Genomic DNA, 25,101 nt, shown 5'->3' on the forward strand with positions numbered 1-25,101 from the left:
TATATTGCATTTATCCAAACCTTTAAATCCATCCCGGTTGAGATCTCCCAAACACTCTATGGTTAATCCAAACATGGATCCTTCAGTTCCATTCAGTCGAATAGGGGGAGAGCTGTCTAGTCTTCCATCTTTGTTCATATACACGTAGACAGCTCCACCAATCTCATCTTTGCGTGAAAAGAAATTAGGGGCTCCCACCAACAGATCTGTCCAACTAAAGTAGGTTTGTAGGGATAAAAACACAACAGTTAATAACCAGAATAGTGTTCCAAAAATTAAAAGGGCAATGTAAAAATAAATATATGAGAATATACATATTAAACATATGAAAAAAGTAAAAAAAGATTTTTTTGTGATATTATATTTTTCATATTTATTAATCTCTTTCTACACCTTACTTCTCTTGGCTACTCATACCATACCCTAGATATTTACCCATTTTTACCCATGTATATCTCAAAAACTGTGTGAAAGGGGGCTAACAGAAGACACAGATCTTAATAATTAAAAGTAAAATTCTTAAATTCCTAGAATTTTGGCTGCTAACAGGAAGCTAACCTCGCTAAGAAGATATTAGGCATTTTTGACCCCTACGACTGAATGTAGACAATATGCTTTCTGGACAATAGGGAAAAATATTCCACCAAATACATAAATAGACTGCTTAAAAGGAATAGAAATATTTATGCAGGCTGAACAGGATTACCCACCACGAAAATGTACTTACCTATCATTGTTGAGATCCTCCATTGCTACAGAGTACCCAAAGGAAGAGGCGAGGGTCTCTCCCCATAGAGTCAGTTCTGGAACAAGTTGGCTTGGCCCCTCCTTGCGCAGAATAACCACAGCACCTGTGTGATTGGCCCGGGGGGCTCCACTCACAAAGCTCAGTTTTTTCCGCCCTGTCACCCCCCACCCCGAGTCCACTGAGAAACCTGGAGAATGTAGGTCAAGAGTCAGCAAATTTACTACTATAAACAACAATCATATATATGGAAACATCACACATTGGAGGAGATGTTAGAGGAATGAAACAGCATTGAGCGTTAGAGAGACACCCATAAAACCAAGAAGCCAAGGTACATGTGAATGGTATTAAGGTCTGCATTAAAGAACATTATAGCATTTCCTACTTGTTGTTTGGTAGACATACAAATTTTTGGAACGTAGGGGAAATTTAATAAGGCTGTGTACAGGGCACGCTGTGTATGGCTCTTTTTATGTGATATGAAACAGCAATGAATGATAGAATACCTTTTAAGGCTGCATTCACACTGAGTAACGCTGGCGTTTTTTGTGCTTATTTTTGCACATAGCGCCGCGTTAACGCCGCGTATTTTGTGCAAAAATAAGCACAAAAAACGCCAGCGTTACTCAGTGTGAATGCAGCCTAAGAAATGAAACGTACATGTTGTAACTATAGCAATGGTCAAATTTAATAAAATTTGGCAAACACAAAAAGTAAAAAAAATTCAGCGTTTCACATAGCAATGGCAGTGGTTTTACAAACCACTGAAATCTACAATGATGCACAATGGAAAAATCATAGCGAATAAGCCATAGTGAATGGAGATGTACACATATGACCCTAGCTGTTACACTGCCTTATTAAATGGGTCTTGGTATATTCTACACTTATTAAAGTAAAGGGGAATAAAGACATCAGTATACACCAAAGCTTTCTAACCTTGTTGGTTAAGGCTGGGTTCACACTACTGCCGCTGTCCGCCCTGGGGTTTCCGTCCTAAATCCTGGGGAAAATGGACAGGGGACGGCTTGCCTTTATGTAGGACTTTGTAAAAAAACAGTTTCCAGGCGGAGAGGCTGCATATGGACACCAGCGGTCACCTTTAAAAACAAATTCTAATGAATGGGTTTTAAAGCTGACCGCAGGCAAGCCATCCCTCGTCCAGTTTCCCCAGGGTTTAGGACAGAAACCGCGCGGCAGACAGAGGCGGTAGTGTGAACACCGCTTAACATAACCTTTTCTCATTAAATGGTTAATATTCCTTCTTTTCTATAATATAACTATATTACCCCCTATTATATAATAACCCCCTCACTATAATTAGCTGTCTCTGATAGTATCTAGGTGGTATACATGCCATGGACTGAAAACTTAGGTGTACACTCATTACAGCTTTATAGGATTTATAGGACTTATAGATATATTGTACTTAACGGGAACCTGTCACTAGGTTTGGGGCCACTCAACCACCAGCATGCACAGAACCATTCACTGTGCATAACCAATGACGTGGGGGGTAATGTCCTGTAATACACATGTATCCCGAGCTGCAGGAGATGAGTCCTGGACTTGTGTCCTGCAAGTTACATCATTGAACTCAAAGGGGTCTTCTGGGCAGATCCGTGCCAATGTGATAATGATGACCTCACTTAACCCCTTTGAGAACACAGAAACAGCCACAGTTGATATTGGCAGGTTGGGGACACTAAACCCCAGTTGCATTAGGACACCGTGGTAGTTTAGTGGCCCCATACCTAGCAACAGGTCTCCTTCAATTCTATTTGTGATGTCTCCTTAACTTCTACCTAAAGTTAGCAGTGCTGACATGAAATGTGTGAGTGGTCAGCACAGGACTCTGGATTTTCGTCAGCCTTGGATCAGCTCCCCCCTACAGTCTCGCTCACTGAGTGTGTTAGGCTAGCCTGTAACAATGGGACACCATTAGGTTCCACTAGTTTTGGTTGTATTATCCCATCTATATAAAGGTCACATGTGACCCAGTGGGATAAAAATACCCAAAATTAGTTGAGCTGATACACTAAGTTAGAAATGATAGGCATGAGGTTATAAGTGACTTCATCCACCTTTTAGTAAGGATTGGTTTATTAGCAGATGTGTAAAATGAGGTATTAAATTGGATTATTATTATCATTATTATTATTATTATTGTTAAATTCATGTTCTTTTTATTTTGCCTTTTTAAGCAGATCCAGAGAAGCAAAAATATATTCTGAACCAATCCCCTATTGCTCTGAAAAAAAAAAAATCTGTGACTTTGAAAAATTTCCATATCATAATTGTGGATATTAAAAACCCAGCTCTGATACAACTTGCAAAGCATATTCCCATTATATTTGATATAAAGAGAGGTAAACAATATATACTTCCAATGGCCTTACTAATTCCCAACGCATAGACTCAGGTTTAATGAATGAGTCTACTTTTTAACTTTTTGAAGCTCAAAGCTGTAAGTACCCTAGGACCCCAATATTAGATGACCCTCTCAGATCTAACCTACAATCATGGCCGTAAGTATTGGCACCCTTGAAATTTTTGAGTGTGACTAAGCATATATCGGGTACTGGTTATTTTTCGATTTTATACCTCTTTATGCTCTCCAATAAATATTATAAAAACCTCTTGCTTTTGCCTGATATTTTTAATTTGTCTCGTTTTCATGTACGCTATACTTTAACCGTAACTATATTTCATAATATAATAAATCAAAAGGTTTCTATACTATCTTACCTTATTTTTGTCTTAAAAAGAGTTTTGTGGATTTTATAATTTCTTTGGTTATAATTCTTAAAGAATTCTAAAATTAATATTCCTATACAGTCATGGCCGTAAGTGTTGGCATCACTAAAATATCTTCAAGAAAATTATTTCAATTACATGTTTTGTTAAACACATGTTTATTTTTTTGTGTGTGTATTGGAACAACACAAAACTCCAAAAACGGGTCAGACAAAATTGTTGGCACTGTAAGCAGGCAGAGGGTAAGATTATGGATGGCAGGTATCTGCCATTGAGGTGGCTAGTATCGGTGAGGTAGTGACTGTAGTGTAGGTCTGGTATTTTGGAGTTACTGCAGGCCCACTCCTATATTCCAGTCCTGGTGTTACATACCGGAACTTGGTGTACCAGTTGCATGCTGCCATTAATGAAAATAAAGCTACCACAGAACAATATGGTGGGGCTTTCTCCTGGAACAGAGTCTGCTCAGCTGCGAGGGACACTGCACTGTGTGGAGGACAAATTAAAACTAAACCTGTCAGGATACGGAGTCGCCGCGGTCTCCTTGCTGCGCGGCGTCTCCCTGGGAGACGTGTTAGGAGTTCTATTGGGTGTGCTTAGGTCATTAAGGGTTAATCTTTTCCTTGCCTTCAGTCTCCATGTCATTAGCCATCAGGTGTGTTTCTCTGCTGCTATTTAATCCCCACCCAGGCATGGATCCTTGCCAGCCATTCACTTTGTGGTTCCTGGTTCCTCTGCTCAGTCTGATTCCCTGTCTGTTTGTATTCCATATGTTTCTTGGTTTTTAGACCCGGCTTGTATTTTTGACTATCCCTTGTCTTTTGATTTGGTACCTTTTATTATATCTCCTGGCTTGACCTCTTGCTCGTCTGACCTCGCCTTCTCTTCTGTGTCTTGCTGGGACTTGTGGTCCTCCCTGGTTCCATGCTGTTTAGTCTTTTGTTTTGCATTGCATTTACACTGTGCTTTCTGTTTAGGTGTGACCCCATGACTCCAGTCCCTAGGACTTTCAGGGCCTCCTCTCCCCTTATCCTAGCCGCTGGATAGAAGGTTAGGAGCCGTGGTAGGCGCACTTCAATTAGGAAGTGCATTGGTCTGCCTCATCTCAGATATTACAGCATAGTTATAGCTCCAGGGCCTGTGACCCCTTTTGTCATTAGTTGCACAGTGTTGCTTTCCCAGCTGTGTCACTTTGCACTGCCTGACCCTGACTCCAATCCTTACAAAACCAACTGAACTGGTGAGGAGTTCCTTGGACTGTTTCTGTTTCCCTGAGATTAGGATGAAGTGAAAAGGAATATCCAGCACTCCGCAGATCCCAATTGGATAAAGTTAAAACATAACTTTTATTAAGTGAAGTTTAACACTTCTCATTTAAAATTTCCAAAGTGCAGACATGAAGGAAAAGCCTACGCATTTTGGGGTTTGAACCCCTTAGCCATGGCGCTTGGTTGTTTTGCTGCCTCTGGCACTGGGTGCCTTGACTGTGTACAAGGCATCATGAAATCTTGTACAGCAATGAGTCCGGAGCTAAATCCCATTCAACACCTGTCGAGAGATCTTAAAATTGCTGTTGGGAGAAGACATCCTTCAAATGTGGAGCAGTTTGCAAAAAAAGAGGGGTCCAAAATTTCAGTTGAAAGGTGTAATAAGCTTGTTGATGGTTATAGGTAGCAATTGAATTCAGTTATTTTTTCCAAAGGGTGTGCAACCAAATATTAAGTTGAGGGTGCCAGTAGTTTTGTTTGGCCCATTTTTGGAGTTTTGCATGAAATTCTATCATTATTGGATTTTTTCTGGGGTTTTTTTGTGTTGTTCCAATACGCACAAAGGAAATAAACGTGTGTGTATAACAAAACATATGAAACTGCAATGATTTTCTAGGTGAAATACTTCATGTACTGGAAAAATTTCAGAAGTGCCAACACTTACGACCATGAGTGTACATAACAGGCATGGTGAATACCACCTATAAAAAAAAAAAAAAAAAAAAAAGGTGGGAATCAATCTCATTACACAGAGATTTTCCAAAATTATCAGTGCAATGTCACAGGTTACCTTTGGAAAGTCATAGCCATAGTCATTAAAGGGGCTCTATCATTGTGAAAAAGTCATTTTTAACTAAGCACATAATTGCATAGCCTTTAGAAAGGCTATTCTACACATATCTTTTGTATGTTAATTGCCACAGTCATTTTTGAATAAGCCCGTTTTTATTCATATGCTAATTAGGTTCCAGCAAGCAACGAAAGTCTTCTTCTTGTTCGCCTCCTCCGCCTTTTCTTCCTTGCCCCGTCACGCCTTCTTCAAAAAGTGCCCACTATACATATCCATTGCCATTTTTCTGTGGCCGAACGGGATAGGCCACAGGAAAATGGTCGACGGACATGCGCAGTGGGTGCAGTTGGCCATTTTCCTGTGGCCAAACTGCAAAGAAGAGGCGGAGACGCGAAGAAGAAGAAAGCAGCGCTGGATAGTTTTCTCACAGCACAGGGGACATTGTTTGAGTGCTGGGAACTGCTCCCAGTGCTGCGAGAAAACTAATTAGCATATGAATGAAAAACGGGATATCTAAGGAACGGTGGTGCGGAGAAGACATCTAAAGGTAAGAGAATAGCCTTTCTTAAGGCTAATCCGACGTGGGTTTAGTTTAAAACGGGATTATAATGATAGAATCCCTTTGAAGAGGTTGTCCAGGGAAAAAGTGTGTTTTTTAAATAGGCCTGGGGAGGTGAAAAAAAAATTCATACTCACCTGTCCCAGGTTCTCCGCTATCCCCCTAGCATGGTCCGGTCCTGCAGCTCAGCTGTCTTTTTGAAGTGAAATTCCTTGCCAGCTGTGTCATCCCGGATCCCTGCTGCTGAAGCCACTGATTGGCCTCAGTGGTCACATGACCATTACAGGCCAATCAGTAGCTCCAGGAAGTACATAGGGCGTCATAGGTAGTGATGTCACATATAGCGGGGACTTCCGCTGGAAGGTAACAAAGGAGTGGCAGGACTGGACTGTGCTGGGAAGACACTGGAGCATTGGGGATTTTTTTTATTTTTACTTTATATTTTATTTAAATATATTACTGATACAATCCCTTTATCTACAGGGGTATATTACAGACATTAGCTGCCCTAACCCTTAGTGTTTATTCAAGTTTTTGCAGCAAGCCAGAAGTGTATGTATAGGTTTTTTTCTCCCTGATCCACAACCTGGTTTTGGCTTCAAAACTGCAACAAGAACCTGAATGTTTGTGTTTTACCCTTTGTGGAACTGCAAAATAGCTTATTATTAGAGATGAGCGAACACTAAAATGTTCGAGGTTCGAAATTCGATTCGAACAGCCGCTCACTGTTCGAGTGTTCGAATGGGTTTCGAACCCCATTATAGTCTATGGGGAACATAAACTCGTTAAGGGGGAAACCCAAATTCGTGTCTGGAGGGTCACCAAGTCCACTATGACACCCCAGGAAATGATACCAACACCCTGGAATGACACTGGGACAGCAGGGGAAGCATGTCTGGGGGCATAAAAGTCACTTTATTTCATGGAAATCCCTGTCAGTTTGCGATTTTCGCAAGCTAACTTTTCCCCATAGAAATGCATTGGCCAGTGCTGATTGGCCAGAGTACGGAACTCGACCAATCAGCGCTGGCTCTGCTGGAGGAGGCGGAGTCTAAGATAGCTCCACACCAGTCTCCATTCAGGTCCGACCTTAGACTCCGCCTCCTCCGGCAGAGCCAGCGCTGATTGGCCGAAGGCTGGCCAATGCATTCCTATGCGAATGCAGACTTAGCAGTGCTGAGTCAGTTTTGCTCAACTACACATCTGATGCACACTCGGCACTGCTACATCAGATGTAGCAATCTGATGTAGCAGAGCCGAGGGTGCACTAGAACCCCTGTGCAAACTCAGTTCACGCTAATAGAATGCATTGGCCAGCGCTGATTGGCCAATGCATTCTATTAGCCCGATGAAGTAGAGCTGAATGTGTGTGCTAAGCACACACATTCAGCACTGCTTCATCAAGCCAATACAATGCATTAGCCAGTGCTGATTGGCCAGAGTACGGAATTCGGCCAATCAGCGCTGGCCAATGCATTCTATTAGCCCGATGAAGTAGAGCTGAATGTGTGTGCTAAGCACACACATTCAGCACTGCTTCATCAAGCCAATACAATGCATTAGCCAGTGCTGATTGGCCAGAGTACGGAATTCGGCCAATCAGCGCTGGCTCTGCTGGAGGAGGCGGAGTCTAAGGTCGCTCCACACCAGTCTCCATTCAGGTCCGACCTTAGACTCCGCCTCCTCCGGCAGAGCCAGCGCTGATTGGCCGAAGGCTGGCCAATGCATTCCTATGCGAATGCAGACTTAGCAGTGCTGAGTCAGTTTTGCTCAACTACACATCTGATGCACACTCGGCACTGCTACATCAGATGTAGCAATCTGATGTAGCAGAGCCGAGGGTGCACTAGAACCCCTGTGCAAACTCAGTTCACGCTAATAGAATGCATTGGCCAGCGCTGATTGGCCAATGCATTCTATTAGCCCGATGAAGTAGAGCTGAATGTGTGTGCTAAGCACACACATTCAGCACTGCTTCATCAAGCCAATACAATGCATTAGCCAGTGCTGATTGGCCAGAGTACGGAATTCGGCCAATCAGCGCTGGCCAATGCATTCTATTAGCCCGATGAAGTAGAGCTGAATGTGTGTGCTAAGCACACACATTCAGCTCTACTTCATCGGGCTAATAGAATGCATTGGCCAGCGCTGATTGGCCAGAGTACGGAACTCGACCAATCAGCGCTGGCTCTGCTGGAGGAGGCGGAGTCTAAGGTCGGACCTGAATGGAGACTGGTGTGGAGCGATCTTAGACTCCGCCTCCTCCAGCAGAGCCAGCGCTGATTGGCCGAATTCCGTACTCTGGCCAATCAGCACTGGCTAATGCATTGTATTGGCGTGATGAAGCAGTGCTGAATGTGTGTGCTTAGCACACACATTCAGCTCTACTTCATCGGGCTAATAGAATGCATTGGCCAGCGCTGATTGGCCGAATTCCGTACTCTGGCCAATCAGTGCTGGCCAATGCATTCTATTAGCTTGATGAAGCAGAGTGTGCACAAGGGTTCAAGCGCACCCTCGGCTCTGATGTAGGAGAGCCGAGGGTGCACTTGAACCCTTGTGCACCCTCAGCTCTGCTACATCAGAGCCGAGGGTGCGCTTGAACCCTTGTGCACACTCTGCTTCATCAAGCTAATAGAATGCATTGGCCAGCGCTGATTGGCCAATGTATTCTATTAGCCTGATGAAGTAGAGCTGAATGTGTGTGCTAAGCACACACATTCAGCTCTACTTCATCGGGCTAATAGAATGCATTGGCCAGCGCTGATTGGCCAGAGTACGGAACTCGACCAATCAGCGCTGGCTCTGCTGGAGGAGGCGGAGTCTAAGATCGCTCCACACCAGTCTCCATTCAGGTCCGACCTTAGACTCCGCCTCCTCCAGCAGAGCCAGCGCTGATTGGCCGAATTCCGTACTCTGGCCAATCAGCACTGGCTAATGCATTGTATTGGCTTGATGAAGCAGTGCTGAATGTGTGTGCTTAGCACACACATTCAGCTCTACTTCATCGGGCTAATAGAATGCATTGGCCAATCAGCGCTGGCCAATGCATTCTATTAGCGTGAACTGAGTTTGCACAGGGGTTCTAGTGCACCCTCGGCTCTGCTACATCAGATTGCTACATCTGATGTAGCAGTGCCGAGTGTGCATCAGATGTGTAGTTGAGCAAAACTGACTCAGCACTGCTAAGTATGCATTCGCATAGGAATGCATTGGCCAGCCTTCGGCCAATCAGCGCTGGCTCTGCCGGAGGAGGCGGAGTCTAAGGTCGGACCTGAATGGAGACTGGTGTGGAGCGACCTTAGACTCCGCCTCCTCCAGCAGAGCCAGCGCTGATTGGCCGAATTCCGTACTCTGGCCAATCAGCACTGGCTAATGCATTGTATTGGCTTGATGAAGCAGTGCTGAATGTGTGTGCTTAGCACACACATTCAGCTCTACTTCATCGGGCTAATAGAATGCATTGGCCAATCAGCGCTGGCCAATGCATTCTATTAGCGTGAACTGAGTTTGCACAGGGGTTCTAGTGCACCCTCGGCTCTGCTACATCAGATTGCTACATCTGATGTAGCAGTGCCGAGTGTGCATCAGATGTGTAGTTGAGCAAAACTGACTCAGCACTGCTAAGTCTCTGCATTCGCATAGGAATGCATTGGCCAGCCTTCGGCCAATCAGCGCTGGCTCTGCCGGAGGAGGCGGAGTCTAAGGTCGGACCTGAATGGAGACTGGTGTGGAGCGATCTTAGACTCCGCCTCCTCCAGCAGAGCCAGCGCTGATTGGTCGAGTTCCGTACTCTGGCCAATCAGCGCTGGCCAATGCATTCTATTAGCCCGATGAAGTAGAGCTGAATGTGTGTGCTTAGCACACACATTCAGCTCTACTTCATCAGGCTAATAGAATACATTGGCCAATCAGCGCTGGCCAATGCATTCTATTAGCTTGATGAAGCAGAGTGTGCACAAGGGTTCAAGCGCACCCTCGGCTCTGATGTAGCAGAGCTGAGGGTGCACAAGGGTTCAAGTGCACCCTCGGCTCTCCTACATCAGAGCCGAGGGTGCGCTTGAACCCTTGTGCAGCCTCGGCTCTGCTACATCAGAGCCGAGGGTGCGCTTGAACCCTTGTGCACACTCTGCTTCATCAAGCTAATAGAATGCATTGGCCAGCACTGATTGGCCAGAGTACGGAATTCGGCCAATCAGCGCTGGCCAATGCATCCCTATGGGAAAAAGTTTATCTCACAAAAATCACAATTACACACCCGATAGAGCCCCAAAAAGTTATTTTTAATAACATTCCCCCCTAAATAAAGGTTATCCCTAGCTATCCCTGCCTGTACAGCTATCCCTGTCTCATAGTCACAAAGTTCACATTCTCATATGACCCGGATTTGAAATCCACTATTCGTCTAAAATGGAGGTCACCTGATTTCGGCAGCCAATGACTTTTTCCAATTTTTTTCAATGCCCCCAGTGTCGTAGTTCCTGTCCCACCTCCCCTGCGCTGTTATTGGTGCAAAAAAGGCGCCAGGGAAGGTGGGAGGGGAATCGAATTTTGGCGCACTTTACCACGTGGTGTTCGATTCGATTCGAACATGGCGAACACCCTGATATCCGATCGAACATGTGTTCGATAGAACACTGTTCGCTCATCTCTACTTATTATACCTCACATAAAGTTATAAGAATATTCTCTGCGTGATATATACAATGTGGGTCTATAAACAGTGGCAAAAGAAGCGAATATGCTTATCTATACTTATATGAGATTTGGAAACACTTCCATTACTGTTACACTAATAAAAATCCTAAACTAATTCTAGCTGGCCATACAAATGCCAACAGCTATTTCACCCAACTCCACCATAAACATGCTTTATTTCAAGTGAAAAGCAGCCGCCAAACACCTCCAGTAACTTTTAATCTCCAGAATCGGCGTGATGACATCTTCCATTATTATTACTACGTAGTTGTGAGATTACTGTGCTGTTAATACACTTGGGTGCACTCTGTGAACATATTTTAACAACCGTATAATATAATACGCTTCCTATAAAGGTGGATGATGCTTTGCATACCATGTGCGCCGTGATTGTTAAAGCCAAAGCAAGCCAATGGGAGCGTCACAGAAATAGTAGCGACATGGAGATGGGTTAGCATATAGCGGAGAGCAAGGTAGGAAATATATTTATTCAGCTTTTACGTGAGATGGCCATAATACTCAAATGAGAAATGGAGAGAAAATTATACTAGGAGCCCAAGAATAGTATACAGTATATCATTGCTGTAGATTTTCTACATGGTGCAGTGATTTATAGCCAGACAATTTAATATGTTACGGTATTAGAAATACAACGTAGAACAATATTTTCTATTGAAGTGGCTCTATTTGAGTATCATTGGCTAACACAGCATAGTGATCCTTATGTTACGTAGAATCTAATGCAACCAGGACGGTCACTTGGCAAAGATTGCTTGTATTGATTATAGGAAGATGCAGAGACGTGACAGATATCACACACAGAGACTCATAGCTCGCCCATGAGATGAGTAGAAGATGGAGACAGAGACATCAATACAGTGAAATATCTCAAGCTTTTGTATGGTAGAGATTTACATCACATGCAATACTAGTCTACATATATACAGTACATACATACGACCTTGTACATGCTACTTATCAATGGGACAATTGGCAAAAATAATTTTATAGAATAATAGAATAGCTGCCTGTTGTATTTTTGGTCCAAATTCAGTGTAAAAGTAAAGGACGTATTAAGGAAGTATGTACAACAGTCATAAGAGCTGCCATTATGTTACTGTAGATAACACTGGACTTTGGCCATAGTACAGTTCTGTAGGTAGGACTATTACATCCAGAATGGAGAGTTACTTTAATGGAGAAGACAACCAAAAATAAAAGAGATAAACCACACTTAAGGCTAAGGCCCCACATTGAGGAAATTCAGCGGAGAGAAATGCAACTTTTTAAAATACCATTAAGTTGAATGAGATTTTGTTTAATCTCATCCACACCTTGAAGAAAAAAAGCTGCATTTTCATGACATGGGTTAATTTTAGCTACAGAGTCTTGAGCATTTTCTGTATATATATTTAATAAAAGAAGAAAAAACATAGCAAAAACTTAATGAAAAACACAACACGTTTTGCTGCATTTTTTCCTGTAGCTGCTTTTTGCTGTGTTGGGCCTTAGCCTAAAACACCATTGCAACACCATGCACATAAAATATGATATAATATGCCGTTCACCACAGCAGATGGAAGGGCAGGCAAGATATGGATGAGAGGAACATGCAGGAGGTAGGAGCTGAACCCGGCTCACACACACGTATGCAAGTTACAAACCTAAATAGCTATTGAGAGCTACATCAGGACCCAGCCTGGCTCCCTCTTCCCTGTATCCCGGCGATTTATACACCAGCTGATCCGGGTCTGAACTATCAATGTTTGTCACAAACAAGAGTCCTGTGCCATGACCATGAATCCCCCAGGAAGAGTGACAGAGGTGTGGAAGAGAGAAAGAGAAGGGAAAACAAGTTAGAAGGGCTTAAACACAAGCGTCATGGCTGAGGAAGCTGAGAGAGGACGATCGAGAGAGGAAGAGGCTGCACCAATTACTATGAATAGTCATTGTAGCTTGAAATGGATTGTCTCCTGACATCTTCTTACTACTTATTCAATTATAAAGTCAACATAGGACTTCTTCTGTTAGCCAGAGTGGAGACCTCCTGATAATAAAGTCTCAGTGTGACCATGTCTTATTCACATCTTCCATTGAATATTATTTTTTTAACTTGTAGGAAAATTCAGTTGTACCGTAGTCTGAACAGAGAGAAAGTATGCCACAATTTTTGGTTTCTTTCTTTCTTTCTTTCTCTCTCTCGCTCTCTCTCCAGCAACCAGCCATGAACCCATACCAAGATAACTGTAGGATGGCAGAGGGATCAACTCAGGTTTCTGGCTGTTTTCCCCAGCAACTTCAAAAGGCCCATCATCGTAAGAATGAAGCTCCAGGAAAGTTTGATTAAAACGCTCCACACGTAGCTCACCTGGGAGGTAAAGTGAGCATGAGATGGAAGTAAAGGTGTACATAGCTCTACGTGACCAAAATACATTGTAGATCCAACCTCAAAATGTACAATGAGATGCACCAAAAAATATCACAATGCAAATTTTAGGCATTATAAAACACGGCCATTGCCTTCTTTCTTCCTTATTTCAAGCAACATGTCATCTTAAAGAATGAACCCTAGAGGAAAAGAAGGAATTTATATTATTGAGACACAAACTATGCCCCTTCAGACGACGTAAGCGCTCGGCTCATTCCGAGCCGTACACGTGAGCGCTTCTAAACACTTCCCATTCACTTCAATGGGAGCGCGCGTAAAGCCGGCTTTACGAGCACTCCCATTGAAGTGAATGGGAAGTGTTTAGAAGCGCTCACGTGTACGGCTCGGAATGAGCCGAGCGCTTACGCCGTGTGAAGGGGCTCAGGAGTAACATTCCTTTCCATTGCTTTAGGACGTCTATTGTTGAGTTCTTCTGCTTAATTCAGAGAATGGAGACAGATACCATGTTGTAGGTAATAAAGTTGTCATCATACTAGATAGTACTATGCTGAATTATACAGAAATAAAGCTAGCTGTAGAGGGTCTGATGTGTAAGGACGAGGGGTGGGCAGAAGCATCGGCCCACCTAAACTCCACCAGTTCTCAAGGAAATAATTTGTGGTTCAGTCGGGTCGGAGAACTGTGTCTTCTACTAAAACCTTCTACTAAAGTACAAAAATAATATTACATGTAATAAGAAAAGCTGAGGGAGTAGAAGGAGTTGATGAAATGCTGAGAGAAGTTTAAAAAGGGTGACCTGGCGCCCGTCTGGTGGAAATAGTAGACTCCAGTCAGGAGCCCACCGGGCCAATTGCCCAACAGGCCAATTGCAGCTCTAACCCGGACACCGTCCCACAACGGCTGTTGTTCATGTCCTTGGAGCAATAAAACAGAACCAATTCATCTTAATCTTGCATATCGTCACTTTTAATTTTCAAGTCTATTACGGATTTTGCTGCCTTTAGCGCTCTGCCAGTTCCCGGTTTTTCTATATATCTTTTCGAGTTGATGAAATAGTTTACATTCCTGCATCACAGAGGGACACTGTATAGAACTGTCTAAGGCTGAGGTCCTACGTTGAAGAAATGTGGCTTTTTTCGTTGCAGATTTTGTTGTGGTTTTTGAGCCAAAGCCAACAATGGCTACATAAAGAATGGGAAGCATATAGGAATTTCTTAGGGCCCCTTCACATGGAGGATACGCTGGCTGATTCTGAATGTGTAAACGTTCCGAATCAGCGGCGTTTAAAACATATCCCATTGCTTTCTATGGGAGCCGGCATACACGTGCTCCCCATAGAAATGAATGGAAAAAAGCAGCCCATTCAATTCTATGGGGAGCACACGTATGCCAGCTCCCATAGAAAGCAATGGGACCTGTTTTAAACACCGCTGATTCGGAACGTTTACACGTTCAGAATCAGCCAGCGTATCCTCCGTGTGAAGGGGTCCTTATACTTCCCCCTTCGGCTCAATCCACTCCTGGCTTTGGCTCAAATAAAACGCAGCACAATTTGCAACAAAAAGCTGCATTTTCGCAATGTGGGGCCTCAGCCATACACAGCACTTGCCAGACTTCTACTTGTGTACATTCACCTATGAGTGCTACCAAAATTTTTAAATGACTCAGAATTTGTGAAATAATTAAATTTTATAATATAATTTATTGACAGATTTTGGCTCGTTTCTGATAAATCCTGTCAATTAATTTTTAATTTTTTGTCCGTATTTTTTGGACTATAAGACGCACCTAGGTTTTAAAGGAGGAAAATAGGGAAATAAAATTTTGAAGCAAAAAATGGTAAAATATTTAATATATGGGAGTTGTAGTTTTGCAACAGCTGCAAGGCCACATTGACAGGTGACCCTGCAGCTGTACGGGGACGCATAGAGTGTTTTTTTTTGCGGGGCCAGAAGTACTTTTTAGTTATACCATTTTGGGGAATATCTATTGCTTAGATCACCTTGTATTGAAAAAAAAAGAAGGGGCCACTGATACAGACCCGGCATCCGCTGTACTAGAGAGGCGGATGCCGGCGAGGGATAGACGCTGGCACAGGTGCCGGGGCCTGAGACATCGCTGCGCTCCTCTGCCCTGTATGAAGCCAGCGGCGGGAGGGGGGGGGGAGCGGAATAGCATCACTCCTCCCGCTGCTGGCTTCATGCAGGGCAGAGGAGCATAGCGATGTTTCAGGCCCCGGCGTCTATCCCTTGCCGGCATCCGCCTCTCTATTACGGCGGGTGCCAGGCGCCACATTCGGACTATAAGACGCACCCTTCTTTTCCCCCCAAATTTTGGGGAAAAAAAGTGCGTCTTATAGTCCGAAAAATACGGTAATCGTAATGACATCTCTGCAGTCTAGACGTATTATAAGTACAATGTATTCCTAAACTGACTGAATTAGGAGACCTCATTGACCTACAGTAATAGTGAAAATACATTTTGTTCTCTTGAGGAGGACTCTCTAAGCACCTTAAGTGCTTGGCCAATTTTACAGCCTTGAGGTGGTGCCAAGAGTGGCTGAATTGCTATTTGATGGCTATGTAATAGCTAATAAGAAAGCAGTAAAAAGACATAAAGAACTCAAAAACAGTCAAGAAACACAAAGAACCTTTGCAACCAGCTTGGTATATACTCTACAATAAAGCAAACCTTCTTATGATATCCTTCATAACTCTGAAATAAGAGCAAACCTAATAGTTACATACCTTTCCAGTTGTAGGTTCCAGGTGCCCCAAACATGATATAATGGTTGTCTGAGGTGAATCCTGCTGACATCCCCTGCTGGCAGAACCCAAACATCTCATGCCCTTGGGGACGACCCTCACAGAACTTCCATTCTCCTCCATCCAAGTCGTCACTGACAGTCAGATCTTCGCTCAGTACAAAGCAGCGGCCGATCACGTCTCTCGTTTCTGAGGGCTGAGTCACCCTTTGTCGGGACTCATAGAGATGAGCACAGGTCTGAATGGAACAAGACAGAAATAGTGATGTATAAAGCGGGGGATTCTTTCTATATAATCCTCAATAAGATATACTGTATATTTTGGTAAAGGAATATCAGGTAATTTTTTTCGACCACCATTTTTACAAAAACACAAAGAAACATTTCCATTGATTTTAACAGAATTTTGGTACAGAATTACCTTCATTTCCATACCGTCAGGTATGTTACACCTATTAAGGCTTATTTTTTACATGACGAGTTGTACTTTCATTTTGGGGTACATATAATGTTGTGATTAGGTTTCATTATTGATATTTTTGGGGTCCGTGTGAAAAATCCCACAATTCTATCCTTTATTGCATTTTGTTTTTACAGCGTTTGCTCTGCATTAAAGATAACATAGCAATTTTGTTCGGAGATCATTACGATTACGGAGATACTTATTTATCTTGGTTTTATTATGTTTTACCGCTTTCACAAATAAAACGCCACTTTTTGTAAATGAATAATTTTTCTGGGGTCGCCTATAACTTTTTACTGTTTAATTGACAGAGGTCTCTTTGTTTGTGGGGCAGCTTTTACTTTTTAACGGTTCCAATATTTGGTATTTATGAATTTTTTTATCACTTTTTATTGCTATTTTTTGGAGAAAGCAAGGTGACCAAAATATATTATTTTGCACATTGCAGTATATTTTTTTATGGTGTTTAGGGCATTGGATAAATAAATATGAGTGTCTTCCGACTCTGGTGGCTAGTCCTTGGCCTCAACTAAGTAACAACAGAGTGGCAGAAGGCATGATTCAGCCAGTCATTGGTCTATTCATGAGAGGAAAAATTCTTATAGCAGTTGTTTATAAATGGGAAACTTTTCCTTTTGGAGCAGTTATTCTGGCTTAGCTATTATTCTCAGATTACGCCCTTAGTTTTCTTTAAAAACCAGGTATTAATATATGTGGGCTACCTTCCAAATGGTGGAGCTAGGAGCAAGTTCCTCTGTGCCACCAATTAATCTTATTTGCATCTATACATATACTTAACCATATATATCCAAAAAGATAGATAGATAGATAGATAGATAGATAGATAGATAGATAGATAGATGGATCTGTATGTTTTGCATGTTGTATATCTAATATATGTCTGGCTATCTATCCATTTATCCATCTATCTATAATGTATATTGGCAATTCTTTTTGGGGATATCTGTGCTTATGCTCCTATCTTCTGGAATTATATATTTGTCAGAACTAGAGATGAGCGAACACTGTTCGGATCAGCCGATCCGAACAGCACGCACCCATAGAAATGAATGGAAGCACCTGTGACGCTGACTTTGCCGGCGGCCGGCCGGCGTCACAGGCGCTTCCATTCATTTCTATGGGTGCATGCTGTTCGGATCGGCTGATCCGAACAGTGTTCGCTCATCTCTAGTCAGAACCATCGATGCCCATTGTGCAACAATCCAGCACTGCACTGTGATTTCTCTTTACAACGGAAACCACAATGCAGATGTGAAGAGAGCAAAAGGCGTCATCTTGTGGAACCATTTCAGTTATTAATCTTTGACATTTGGTATGTTTAAGAATATGCTAAGTACAAACAAATAGGCTATATTAAAATGAAGAAGATCAAATAAAAAATTAAACATTATTACATAACTCAGAACAGATGTTAGTGGAAAATGCTGAAGTGTTAACCAGAAACGTGAAGTTGTCCCTATATTAGGACAAGTTCCTTTTTACATGGACAACCAAAGTTCAGCATATAAATATAGCAACAACAAAAAAATCACATCAGCCTGGTTGGGACTCTATACAATTGTTAACTGTCTTATAAATGTTTAAATATCTATTTTCTGCTCTGTTCTGTTCTTATTATTGAGGGGTCCTAGCAGTAGAGCCCCCATTGAATCATCATGTTAATCTTTTGAGATCTGATCTACAGTATCTGTCACCTTTGGTCACAATTGTCAAATTACTATATAAAATCTAATGACAATTTATGTATATTGAAAAAATTCAATTGCATGGTGAGCGAAGAAAGTCTGATACTGCTGAACACGAAAACCCTGCAACATATATATTACATAAATTGCTAAAGTGGTATTACATGGTAAATCGTGAGTCAAGAGAGTAGCGACAAACCTGAGGGAGTATAACTTTTTATAGAATAATGTACTTGTTCATTTGCATTCACTAGTAAGTTGTAAAATGTTTATTTGTTCTGGCTGGGAATGGACATAGTAACACAGTAACATAGCTTAATAGGCTGAAAAAGACATTGGTCCATCCAGTTCAGCCTTTTATGCTGCAATGTTGATCCAGAGGAAGACAAAAACCCTATAAAAAGGTAGAAATCAATTTACCCTGGTTTAAAGGAAAAATTCTTTCCTGACTCTAAATCTGACAATCAGAATAAATCCCAATGTCAAGAAACCATAATCTCCAAATATGTAGTATCTAAAACCTATAATACTGTTAGATTACAGAAAAGCGTCCAGAGCTGTCCTTAACACTGAACACTAATTTAAAAAGGAGACTTTAAAAGAGAATCTTTCACCACTTTACCAAAGCCAAATTTTTGCATCAATTAATAATAGATGGCACTCCTCTGTTTCTGGCACAGTTAGAATTTTTTGTCAAGTCCCCACCAATCCCCCCAAAAAATCACAGCAGGTGCTTTTGGTGCCTACATATTCCACAGCAATTTTCAGACACTATCAGTTACTGTCCCATATAGGGATCACAATGTATCAGCATGTTTTTGGAGTGTGGGAGGAAACTGGAGACCCAAGCAAACACGAGGAGAACATACAAACCCCTAGCTGATGTTGCCTTTGGTCACTTACAGTGTAAGGCAATGGTGCTAATCACCGAGCCACTGTATTCTACAAGAGAGAGTAGCTACGACCTGCAGTAGTGACCCCTTCCCCTCACACCTTCTCCAATCTCTGTCGCCTGCTGTCACGACTTACCTTACTAAAATATTTAACCTCTCTCTCTCTTCTGGAATCTTCCCATCCTCCTTCAAGCATGCTGTTATAACTCCGCTATTGAAAAAACCCTCCCTGGACCCATCCTGTGCTACTAACTATCGACCTGTCTCTAACCTCCCCTTCATCTCTAAACTCTTGGAACCCCTGATCTATTCTCGTCTAATACGCTATCTCTCTGCTAACTCTCTGCTTGACCCCTTACAATCTGGTTTCCGCGCTCTGCACTCTACTGAAACGGCCCTCACAAAAGTCTCCAATGATCTCCTAATGGCTAAATCCAGTGCTGACTTCTCTCTTCTTATTCTTCTGGACCTCTCTGCAGCTTTTAAGACTGTTGACCATCAACTTCTTCTTACTATGCTCTGCTCAGTCGGTCTCAACGACACTGCGCTCTCCTGGTTCTCCTCTTATCTCTCAGACCGCACTTTCAGTGTATCATTTGGGGGGTCTGTTTCCTCCCCTCTTTCCCTTGCTGTTGGGGTTCCTCAGGGCTCGGTCTTAGGCCCCCTGCTCTTTTCTCTCTACACAGCCTCCATTGGACAAACCATCGCCAGATTTGGCTTCCGGTACCATCTTTATGCTGATGACACTCAATTATACACATCTTCCCGTGACATCACCCCTGCACTCATACAGAACACCAGTGACTGTCTCTCTGCTGTCTCTAATATCATGTCCTCGCTCTATCTGAAACTAAATCTCTCTAAGACTGAACTACTACTGTTTTCACCATCTAATAGATCTGTCCTTGATATATCCATTGTAGTCTCAGGCCTTACTATAACTCCTAGGCAGTATGCCTGCTGCCTCGGGGTCATGTTTGACGCAGACCTTTCCTTCACCCCTTATATTGAATCACTCGCACGTTCATGTCACCTCCACCTCAAAAACATCTCCAGAATACGCCCTTTCCTCACCAGAAATACACTAAAGACACTTATTGTCACTCTGATTCACTCTCACCTTGACTACTGTAACTCCTTACTAATCGGCAGGGCCGGCGTCAGCGCACGGCATAGTCGGGCAAGTGCCGGGGCCCACAGAGCCTCTGGGGGCCCCCCGACACTTGCCCTTCCTAGCACTAGCGTGTCCCGATTTCAGCTCATCGGCGTCCAACGGACGCCGATGAGCTGAATACATAGGCGATTAAAGCAGGAGCTGTGACAGCTCAGCTCCTGCTTTAAAGCTGTGGCCCGGCGTGTGTGTGTAGGTGCGATGACGTCATCACATCGCGCTTACACATGCAAGCCGGGCCGCAGCTTCAAAGCAGGAGCTGAGCTGTCACAGCTCCTGCTTTAATCGCCTATGTGAATGGAGTGAGAGAGCGGAGAGAGGAGCGTCGGGGGAGCGATGGAAGGTGAGTGTAAGTGTTTGTTTTGTATTAAATATTAAGGTGGAACATAATGAAGGGGGCCCATGAAACTGGGGGGCAAATGAAGGGGAGGGGGGGAACGGCATGACACTGGGGAAGAAGAAGGGGGTGGGGAGAGAACCGCATGAGACTGGGGACAGAGATGGAGGGGGCCTAATGAAACTGGGGGGCAAATGAAGGGGAGGGGGAACGGCATGACACTGGGGCAGATGGGGGGGGTGGAACAGCATGACACTGGGGCAGAGACGGGGGACATGAAACTGTGGGCAGATGAAGGGGGAGAATGTGATGAAATTGGGGACAGAGATGGAGGGGGGGAAATGAAACTGGGGGCAGAGGAAGGGTGTATATGAAACTGGGGGAGAGATGGAGGGGGGCAAATAATTTACGGGTGACTGTAGGAGGATTATACTGTGTGCGGGCACATGATAAATGAATGAGAATGGGCGGAATCAACATAAAAGTGGGTGGAGCCACATTTTGCCCCTCTTTCTACTCCTTAAAAATTGGGAGGTATGGCGTTGGTGACGCCACACTCCTCTGTGACGTCACTCGCTTCATCTGCAACGCACGGTGTCTTGACTCCCCCGCCTCCTTTACAAGGGGGCCCACTGAGGCTCTGTCGCCCAAGGGCCCATAAAAACCTGGAGCCGGCCCTGCTAATCGGTCTTCCCCTTACTAAACAGAATTCAGCGCACTGTCAGCTTTCCAGCAGTATATAAAACTGCATGTACCCGATCTGATGAAAGGTCCTCTTTAAAGGACACGACTAGTGATGGCTCATAAAGTTTTATGTTTGTGTAATGACAGTAACCTCTATTACAACATTGTCTGACCTCTGCATAAGCAATGCCGCCCCTGCTACCTCTTGTGTCACCCCCTCTACATCATAGATTGTAAGCTCTTGCGAGCAGGGCCCTCAGTCCCATTGTGTGAAATAACGTTCTTTGTTATGTATCTTTCTGTCTGTATTTGAACCCTACAAATTGAACAGTGCTGCAGAATATGTTGGCGCTATATAAATAAAATGTATTATTATCATATGGAGCACTTAAATAGGTTTTCAGGGACTTTTTTCTTAACAACCTATCCTTAGTATAGGTGATCAATTAACGATCCCCATGGATCGATGATTTGATGCAGCAGTGGGGCTCCCTTTAAATAGATGGATGGGATGAGCTTCAATACCAAGCATGGTGGCTGTACAAATGTATGGCCCTGTGCTTGGAAAATAGTGTAGAAGCTGCAGAACTTACCCAAAGACTATAGCCTTTTCAATCATGTAATTGATCAGATCATGTCAGAGCCCTGCAGATGGATAGGTCATCTATTATTTAGCCTTTTTATAATGTGTTCCACAATGTTAGTACAAAATACACCAATAGGTGGCGTAAGTTAGAGAAAAGTGATCCACGTTGGTGAAGTAGCTTTTATTATGCCAGTCTAAGAAAAAAGACAGTTGAAGTGATTTACACTAAATTCTGGGGCACTTCTTGGTGCATTTAGAGCTGTCTACGGTGCCATTCACATCATGTTTTTAACATCTATTTAGTAGACCCGTTTAATCAATGCAAGAAACAGATGCATATAGTTGACCATCTGTTATATAGAGTCAATTTATACCACCTCAATGTGTAACATTCTTTTGCATCCACCAAAAAAAAAAAGACAGAAACAAATCCATTTTTCTTAGCGCTGACTTTATATATATAGATGGCCATCCATTTGCATCCACTGCTAGCACCTATTTTTTGCATCTGTTAAACGGATCCACTAAATGTTGAATGGCCCCCAAGGCTGGGCTCACACCAGCGCTTGAATTCTGTTCGGGGATTCTGTCCCTGAATATACTTGAAAAATGCAGAGAGAAAAGTCCTGTAAGCAAGACTTCTCTCCGCATTTTCCAGGCGGAAACTGGGTGGAAACCCAGCAGACACCATTATAGTTTATCAGGTCCATAGATTTCCATGGGTGAGGGTAAGTTCACATGGGGTTTTTTGGACCAGAACCTGAGGCAGAAGTCTGGTCCAGAATACGGGTAGCTGCGACTGGATGCCAGTGCAGTGCCCTGGCATCCAGTTGTGCACTCCGCTCCGGATTAGGCCCAAATTAATGGGCCTAGTCGGGAGGGAGTGTCTTCGCGACATCTTGCCTCGCGACATCCGCCTGAAAGAATGAGCATCTCAAACTGACCGGCTCCCATTGATTTCAAAGGGAGCCGTCTTTTAGGTCAGGATTTTGAGGCGGATACGGCTTCAAAATCCTGACCAAAAAACTGTGTGATTGAGGGCCATCTTTTAGAGTTCCCAAGCGGACTTGAAGACTGAAAATCCAAGTACATGTGTGAACATAGAATAACATACAAAAGAATGAAACAAGCATAGATGTTTTAGTTTTAGACCAACTTCTGCCTTTTTTAGTACAACTGGTCTAAATCCTGAAGACCATGCTCAGTCCTTGAAGTCCTTACCTACTGTCCCACACATTTCAATTTAGAGAGTGACAAAATAAGATTCTGAAAATTCAAAATAAGATTCTGAAAATTTGACGAATATGATAAATTTGGCACTTCTAATGCATGTCTTCTTTATAAAACATTTAACCCATCGTTCAGATGAAAGAATAAAACAAAACGATTTGCACGTACTAGCTGAGCCAAGACACAGTAGATATGGTTATGTCTGGAAACTACGGTAAATGAGCTGTAAATGGGGAATAATCATTATAATTACATGAACCCAGAGGGCGGCAGCTGTTATCACTGACATATTACAGTCTAATTTATGACAATTTGGCGGATCTCAGCCTTAATTCCCTCTCATTTTTACATGCCATAAGCTCTTCCAGTCATGATAAATAACCTTATTGATCACCATGATCTAACCGGTAACAAGTGCCATCTTGTGTGCATGGCCGCTCCCTGCAGAAAAGACTAATCCCTAGTCAGAGATCAACATGCACGGAGCTGAGAGGTTAAATGAATATTACACCTCCTAATGAAAATGTGGTTACTGCATCAAGGGAAATGCCAGGAGTGAAAGTCAGTTTTAATTGATACAAGAAATTATTCTCTAAGTCAGACATGCTAGGATGAAGGCTAGAAGTAAATGGTGACATTAGTCGTGTGGCTAAAAATCATATTATTATTATAGCACCATTAATTCCATGGTGCTGTACATTAATATATTAATTCCATGGTGCTGTACATTAATATATTAATTCCATGGTGCTTTACATTTGAGAGTTTACATACGGTACACAAAATATACAAACAGATATAATACTAACAATGACCGACCGGCACAGTGGGACAGAGGGCCCTGCCCGCAAGGGCTAATCTATAAGCATTAAAAATCACATAACAAAAACTGCGACTTTTTTTATGTTGCTCGACAAATGTCGCTGTATCCTTAGCCGACATGAGGCTGCAACTACACCTGCTGTTTATTCTGTATATATTGGCAAACAAACATGCTTTTCCTTGGATGACTGACCATTAACCAATGTTGACTCTTATTATGATTCAGTCATGGTCAGACATGCTTTTTCCTTGGATGACTGACCAATGCTGCTTCAACCAAAGCTTATATTGTTGACATAAAGGTAACCGGTTGTACTTTCTACAAATTGTTCTTTTTATTTTTCATTAGGTTGGGATGGTTTGCACCAGGTTTTTCTTTTTTTTTTGTAGAAAAGAGTAGTATCTATATCTAGAGAACCCCACAAGAAACATATAGAACATAGTATAAATCTTTATAGGTTGAGAGATTGATGTATGCCACTTCATGCTTGACTGGCATAACTCGCAAAGTATACATCTGTCTGAGGCCTCTAAAGTGATGTTAACAGGCCCTTTGACCCACTACTATATGTATAGTATCCCTGCTCTATGTGCTGAAGTTTAGGAAAAGGCTCCTCAGACACAGATTTCATGACACTGTGCAAAAGAGGAAAGAAAATAGGAAGTATATATTATACATAATAACTAGAGATGGTGGGCAGAAATATAGGATGGTCCATCCAGCAGCAAACTTGCCAAACTTACAGGACCAAGAGTGTGCCTTGGGTGCCAAGTTTTTGGTTCTATCAATGGTCAACGATATTAAAACTGGAATTTGATTTGACTTTGTTCCATGGCCTGTCAGTTTCTTCTTGTTTTAGGGCATATTTAGTAATAAGGTTTTAGAAAGTACAAATGTAAGGGAATAGCTAGGACCACAATTCCCCAGTAACTGTTTGAACCCTGGGACGGGACACAAGAGACAGTGAGCCCTAAGCTGAAGCCCCCAACTTTCCCTTCCTATTGCCAGGCCCTATCCTACGTAATAGGCGGCAACCACAAAGACAGTCCCTTCCTATATAAGTGAGACACAAAACGCAGACAAGACGGACAACAAAAAAGAGAGGTCAGCTAGCTATGGTTCGGTAACAGTCGAGCGATGTAGTGCCAAATCAGAGTCCAAAGAATTGCCAGTAGGGAAAGCCAAAGGTCAAGGATAAGGAAGCAAGCAAAAAATAGTGACCGTATGGAGCGAGT

At 42.8% G+C, this 25,101-nt stretch overlaps 1 protein-coding gene across 4 annotated transcripts in view; it reads right to left on the reverse strand.

Moving 5' to 3' along the window:
• ITGA7 (integrin subunit alpha 7) overlaps nt 1-25,101 on the reverse strand; it is a 129,293-nt gene that overhangs the window by 41,182 nt on the left and 63,010 nt on the right. For 2 of the 4 annotated variants that reach the window (XM_075265556.1, XM_075265559.1), the window contains exons 5-8: nt 15,957-16,212; nt 13,057-13,188; nt 728-935; nt 21-214 (exon numbers count right to left, since the gene is read on the reverse strand). In XM_075265556.1, coding sequence (XP_075121657.1) covers nt 21-214; nt 728-935; nt 13,057-13,188; nt 15,957-16,212 — 790 coding nt within the window. Of the gene's footprint in view, nt 1-20; nt 215-727; nt 936-12,484; nt 12,605-13,056; nt 13,189-15,956; nt 16,213-25,101 lie in introns of all 4 variants that reach the window. The other 2 variants (XM_075265560.1, XM_075265558.1) reach the window with 2 other exon arrangements.

This window comes from Leptodactylus fuscus, chromosome 2 (assembly GCF_031893055.1).
Source record: "Leptodactylus fuscus isolate aLepFus1 chromosome 2, aLepFus1.hap2, whole genome shotgun sequence".
Classification (NCBI taxonomy): Eukaryota; Metazoa; Chordata; class Amphibia; order Anura; family Leptodactylidae; genus Leptodactylus; species Leptodactylus fuscus.